The sequence below is a fragment of the Arachis ipaensis genome, chromosome B5, assembly GCF_059453495.1.
Source record: "Arachis ipaensis isolate K30076 ecotype BB chromosome B5, ASM5945349v1, whole genome shotgun sequence".
In the NCBI taxonomy this organism is placed as follows: Eukaryota; Viridiplantae; Streptophyta; class Magnoliopsida; order Fabales; family Fabaceae; genus Arachis; species Arachis ipaensis.
The window spans coordinates 151,314,002-151,321,167 of record NC_142440.1 but is presented as its reverse complement, the minus strand read 5'-3'; the positions used below and the strand labels follow the sequence as shown (position 1 = coordinate 151,321,167).

The 7,166-nt window shown below is 29.7% G+C and overlaps 1 protein-coding gene across 1 annotated transcript; it reads left to right on the top strand.

Moving 5' to 3' along the window:
- Nucleotides 1–76: 76 nt before the first annotated feature.
- On the top strand, nt 77–4,356 carry LOC107641331 (pollen receptor-like kinase 1). Its single transcript, XM_016344828.3, has 4 exons — nt 77–882; nt 1,448–1,703; nt 2,246–2,616; nt 3,172–4,356. Exons 1-4 carry the CDS (start codon nt 240–242, stop codon nt 3,762–3,764), a joined length of 1,863 nt encoding a protein of 620 aa, XP_016200314.1. The 5' UTR covers nt 77–239; the 3' UTR covers nt 3,765–4,356.
- Nucleotides 4,357–7,166: the final 2,810 nt, after the last annotated feature.

The window sequence follows — 7,166 nt, the reverse complement described above, 5'->3', positions numbered from 1 at the left end:
CAACTTCTGCTACGAACTATTCTTAGCGTTGTTTCTTAATTTCGTTACCGTGTCCTTGCGTTTCTCATTCTCTTGTTTTCTTGACCAAAATCAGCAACAGCCAAGCCGTTTCTTTCTTCATCCCTAGCACATTCTCTTCTCTTTCTCTCCGTATTTCTGGATTTTAAATTACCAAAGAGCCCTTTCCCAAGGGCGTGCACGCGGCACCTCTCCTTGTGCGTGTGCCAACCCCTTCCACTATGGCACTCATCCTCGTCTCCGCCGCCGTCGCCATCCTCATGATGCACAGCGTGGCCGTCGGCGCCTCCGACACCGACCTCCTCCTCAAGTTCAAGGAGTCCCTTCAGATAAACAACGACGCCTTATCGTCATGGAATTCAACAACGCCTCCATGTAACGGAGCGAAGGCGAATTGGCCTCACATTTTGTGCTATAACGGGAACACATGGGGGATAAAGCTCGAGAGGATGGGGATCAAAGGATCCATCGATGTGGACGCCTTGAAGGGTCTACCATATCTGAGGACACTCAGTCTCATGCACAATAATCTTGAAGGCTCGTGGCCGGAGCTCAACAAATTGCCGGGATTGAAGGCGATCTATCTTTCCGATAACCATTTCTCCGGCGAGATTCCGACCGATGCCTTCGCCGGTTTGCAATGGCTGAAGAAGATTTACTTGTCCAATAACAAGTTTAGTGGTCCGTTGCCAAGTTCGTTATCCACAATGCCAAGGCTTAGAGAGCTGAGGTTGGAGGGAAACCAATTCAGTGGAAATATTCCGAGTATGCCACCGACATTGAGATCAATGAGCCTCGCTGATAATAAATTACAGGGACAAATACCTTCCGATTTGACCAAGTTTCCTCGTGCATCTTTCGCCGGTAACATTTTTTCCCCAAAAATAATAATCGCCTCATACGCCACATCCTTATAATTTATTCTTTGTTTCCTAAAAACTCCCATTCAATTGTTTTTATATAAATTGGTTGCTAATTAGTAATTATTAAATTCTAATTTAATTATATCAAATTATTTAATAGTTTTTAACCATGAAAAAAAGTTTTGTTTAATTTTAAATTTTATAAAAAAGTCATTTGTATGTTAAAATTAATCACCAAAATTAATTATCAATATATTTGTGTATAAATATATGTGTCGTTTAATTTATTTTAAATGTGTATTTATATTTCATTATATATTTTATATTAGTGACTGATTTTAATATATATGTAGTATAACTTTAAAAATACTACTCATGTAAACATGAATTCATTTATAAATATAAGCTGACATAATTATAATATGTGTTAATATTTTAATTATCATTTTCGTATTAATACTTCCTTACATGAGTGATTATATTTAATATCTGAGTTACATTATACAAGTATTTTATTTTTGGCGGAACACATTATGAAAGTATTGATTATTGATGTGTATATTCAGGTAACAAAAAGCTATGTGGAGCGCCATTACATAACAAATGTCCGTCGAATAAGACATCATTAGCGAGCATAATAGTGCTTGCTATATTTGCTGCGGTGGCAATATTTGTGATTGCAGCAGTGATAGTACTCCTTCTTCACAGGAAAAAACAGAGACAACAACGTAGAGAACCTTCTTCTTCATTCGAGAGTCCATCAATACCGTCAAGCTTCCACAAGAAAGTAGGAGATCTTTCCGATGATGGTGGTAGCCACAGGTTTTAACTCAGATTTATTCTTTTTTTTTTTATCCACAACAAAAACAATCATTAAATAAAATTAAATTGCGTAATATGTGTCTTTTCACTTTTAGTATTAAAGTAATAATATAAAAAAAGGAGAAGATAAAAATTTGTTTTATACTATAAAAAAATGTAAATATTATTTCTCTAAAAATCCATTACAGAGTTTTTGTTTACCCTCATTAATTATACAAACAAACAAAAAAATAATAATAATAATAATAATTAATAGTTATGTAGATAAAAATATTGAAAAACATTCTTCTACCATAAATAATTGTCAAAAGATAAACATTTTTTGTTAATATTTTTATTGACACATATTTTTTTCTCAACATAGTAATAAGGACCAAATATCAAAAAGCATAATTAAAAATGTTATTTTTTAAATAATTATTGATCATTACAAAATATGTACTCATTTTATTAGCAATATATAAAAATATTATTATACATATTGTGCGAATCATACATTATGTATATGATTATATAAAAATTTTCTGGATTAACAACTGTAGGTCTTTAAGGTCAACTGGATCTTCCCGTGGAAGCAAGAAACATAGCATGAGGTTGTCATTTGTGAAGAGGGAGGATGACAGGGAAGAGTTTGATATGCAAGATCTTTTGAAGGCCTCTGCTGAGATTTTGGGCAGTGGTTGTTACAGTTCATCCTATAAGGCTTCTTTGTTAAGTGGACCAATGGTGGTTGTGAAAAGATTCAAGCAGATGAACAATTGCAATAAAGAAGAATTTCAAGAACACATGAGAAGGATTGGGATGTTGAGTCATCCTAATTTGCTTCCTTTGGTAGCTTACTACTACAGAAGGGAAGAGAAGCTCTTGATTACTGATTTTGTTCCTAATGGCAGCTTGGCTGTTCGCCTTCACGGTATGTTCCTTGCCAAGTAAACTACCATTTTTAACTACGAAATATTTATGCGCCTAGAATTCTAACTATGAAAGATTAGATTGATTAGTTCGATAAAACTATAAAATATTGGTAGGTTATTTGATAGTTTTATTAAACTAACTCAATTTATGTTTGATGAGTATTGAATTTGTTTAAATTTTTTATTGTTAGAATTGTTAATTCTTTAAATCTTTCATTGTAAAAAATAATACTATATTCTATATAGAAAAGATTTTCACCAAATCATTAATTGATTTGACCGAAATGTTTATGCACCACTTCATTTTTATTATATAGAATAAAAATGCTATATGCATATAGAAGATCAGCAACCAAATCAATTATTATGCGTATAAATACATGTGTTAATTAGTTTATTTTTAAAATATATTTTATATTTTAACATGTATGCTATATGAATGACTAATTTAGTTTGGTGACTGTTTGCTTTTTTTTTTTTTTTTTTTTTTGTACACGTAGCAGCATGATTGTATATAGAATAGTTATTTATTTATTGAAAAAAAAAAATTTCAGGACACCAAGCATTGGGGCAACCAAGCCTTGATTGGCCAACAAGATTAAAGATAGTGAAAGGCATATCAAAAGGTCTTGAATATCTATACAAAGAGATGCCAAGTCTAATAGCACCACATGGACATCTAAAATCATCAAATGTTCTTCTAAATGAAAACTATGAACCAGTCCTAACAGATTATGGCCTAGTGCCAGTGATTAATCAAGAGCTTGCATCAGACATTATGGTAATTTACAAGTCACCAGAGTATTTGCAACAAGGCAGAGTTACAAAGAAGACTGATGTTTGGAGCCTTGGGATCTTAATCTTGGAGATTCTAACTGGAAAATTCCCAGCAAATTTCTTGCAACAAGGGAGAGGGAGTGAATTGAGCTTAGCAAATTGGGTTGATTCAGTTGTTCCTGAAGAGTGGAGTAGTGAGGTTTTTGATAAAGAAATGAGTGCAAGCAAAGAAAATGAGGTTGAGATGGCAAAGCTATTAAGGATTGCATTGGCTTGTTGTGAAGCTGATGTTGAAAAGAGATTGGATGTCAAAGAAGCTGTGGATAGAATCCAAGAGGTGAAGGAGAGTGGTGAAATTGATCTTAATTAATAATAATATATATAATGGGGGAGATTAATTAATATATGAATTGATCTTCTTAATTATGATATGAATATGATGAAGCTGACAACAAAGTCTTGTTTCAAAGGCTAAGTGAGATTAGATTATGATGATGATTTGGATCAGGATGTGTAGATGATGTTACAATTGGGTTTGAGAAAAAAGTGTGCTAGGCATGAAAGAATTGGTTGGAATGGTTCATCCATGTATTTAGTATGTATCATTATTGGGTTTTCCAAATTTGTTTATTCTTTTAAACCTTTTTCTTTTTTTTTTTCTTGGTGTGGGAAATATGCAAAATTACGAGGAACAGAGGACCTACAACCAATGATGTAATGCCATAGGTTGAGGTTACAATTGAGGAGAATGTTGGGCGATTAACATTTTTAGTTAAAAAAATTAGAGTCAGCTAATTAATGTTGGCTCAAATACAAGACAAATACAAGAGAAAAATGTTAGTCGCCTAACATTTTGGAACTGAGAAATTCTTTTATTGTGGATTATTCTTTTTTAAAAGAATTTTCTTTTTAGTTATTAAAAGTTTGTTGGGATTTAGATTGCTATATAGTTTACACATATTTAGTTGTATCTAAATTTTCAAATTATAATCCCAATTTTTATCCACATTTGTTATTGATTATTTATAATTTTATATAGACACACCCCAACAATTATAGTGTATCAATAAGTTGTATCAGAACTCATGATTAATCTTTGCTCAATGCTCACACATAAAGCGAAAATTATTAAGTAGTGAATGTGAGTAGTATAAAGAATTAATCTCAAATCGAAGAGAAATAGAAATAAATAGGTTATACTTTATAAATAAAAAATCCGTTAATTTTATGCCTCAATTTTAAATTAAATGTCGGATTTTCTCATTTTATATTATTTTTATTTTATTGGTTCCTTCCAAAATCTCTTGTAGTCGAAAACTCTCCAAAATAGCTCAACACATAAATATACGTATTTGTTCATTGTTACATGTTGAACTTTCTTATATTATATATTTATATTTGTCCTTATAACAAAATGTAAATAATTTTGTTGAATTTTATCTTAAAATTTTTTTAATAAATTTATGATACAGTAATAATTATCTTATTAAATTTGATTATTATTAAAATTAACCCAATAAAAAATTAATAAATACTGATAATAAATTAATATTAACCAACTAGTTCATTAGCAAACTGAAATTTAAATTTTTAGATAAAAATAAAATTATTAATGATTTTTTAAAAATATTTGTTGAGATAAAAAAATTATATTACCTATTTAAGAATATTATTTATTTAAAATTTGTAAATTTTAATATTTAAATAATTGTCTTTTTTGTAGTAACTATTTTGGTTAAAAATTATATCAGAAATATATATTATAACAAGTGGATTCTGACCATTAGATGGAGAATAAATAAACTAAAAAAATGTCTTAGAAAGATTTAAGAGGTGACAAAAATACTTTTAAAAAATCAAAATGATAAAAATGCTCAACAAAAATTAAAAAAATGATAAAATAACTAAATATTACTTTAGAAATTAAATTTTAGTGTAGTTTTTTAGAAGCATCATTAGAAAAACCAAATATTTTTATTTTTAAAATTTGATAGTTTTATACTTAGTGTATTATTTTAGCAATTTATTATGATTTCTCATTTAAGAAATCAGTCATCTACATAAAAATATGATGGAACAACTCATATTTGTATTTTTAAACAATATAATCAAATTAAATTTTATATTTATAATAAAAATATGATAATAAAATATATTAGTGGTTAATTTTTGTATTTATAAAAAAATAAGTATATGTTTAAATAGGTTATTAAAAAATTTCGTATAAGATGTTTTTATTTAAAAAAAAAATTATTACATTGAAGTTTTTAAATTTTACAAAAAATAAGACATAGAGATAGAAATAGAGAAAACGGATGGAGAAGAGAGGTCAGTGAGAATAAATTGTCTTAAGTGAATTGTATGATATCACATATCTCTCACAACATGCCTCATATACATGAAAGCATAATTATAATGGTCTCTACAAAGGGAATTGAATCTATAACAACCTAACTAACTAATCGAAATTTAGTACATTACCTGTTTTGAAAATTACCTATAATTGGTGTGATTTGGATATAGACATGAGGTTAAAATTTTTTCTAATGAAAAATTTGATGTCTTTTTTAATGAGGTAAAGCCGTCTGAATTTTAGAGAGTAATATTTATAAAAGATTCTAATGTTTAAGTTCGTAAAAATTTAAATAAATTTTATGAATTAAAGTTAAAAAATACTTGTATATGATAGAATATTTATATAATAAGAATAATGATTTGACTATCATTTTAGATCTTTTCCACCTATAATAGTGAATACTGAGTAGTTCTTATATGTTTAAGGAAGAATTATTATCTTCCATTTTAAATAATAGATGAGTTTATAGATATACACATTAATGCAGTTGAAAACCCTTTTTTGCTGTTCAAATCGGATCGAATCCAGATCATAATAATATCCATGTCATATAACAAGTCGAATACACTTACTCGTGTAGATCTTGGTTGAGATACGCTTCAAAGTAGTCTCTGAAGTTGTACTCGATCCTCATAGTAGTCCTTGAACTTAAAAGTTATCCATATTTGTTCCTGAAGTTGTATTTCGGGACTCAAATTTGTCCTTTCCGCACATTCTGTCCATCTGGCACCACCGAAAAGTTTATCTGGACTCCTCTGTGACACGTTGGCAGGTAACGTCTAGCTGACGTGGATTAGTAAACTTTTATGGAGCAATTTGGTTCCTAAATCAAAATTAAAAATTTTAATTCCCAAATTTAATTATTATTCTCTTCTCGATAGTAGTAACCCCTATCTTTTCTTTTCTTCTCTTCTCTTCTCCATATGGATATGAAAGAGACTACAAATTGTGAGTTAAGAGAGAAGGGGATAGTGAATCAAATAGCGCAATTCTTCAAGGCGTGTGTTACACACACTTTCCTTTAGGCTTAATTCGCCCCCACCAATATACAATAGTGTGCAAAATGAGTTACTGGCGAATTTCCTGTAGGATACAATGAAGAACACTTGACTTGTTTATGCACTCACACAGTCAAGCCTTACACTAAATGATAATTTACAGAATAATATTCTTTATTCTTTCTTTTGCGCATAAAGAAAGTGTTGAGATGGATTCACTAGCAATAATGAAATGAGGGAAATTTATAAAGACGGAGTACATGCAGCTACATACTAAACAGACACAACTTTTCAAATAGTTATAATCTTTCAACAGACATAACTATTCAAATAGATGCAACCTTTTAACAGGCATAACTTTTGATTAAGTCACAACTCTATGAAGAGATGTAACTCTTCAAAATAGCTTTTCACATAT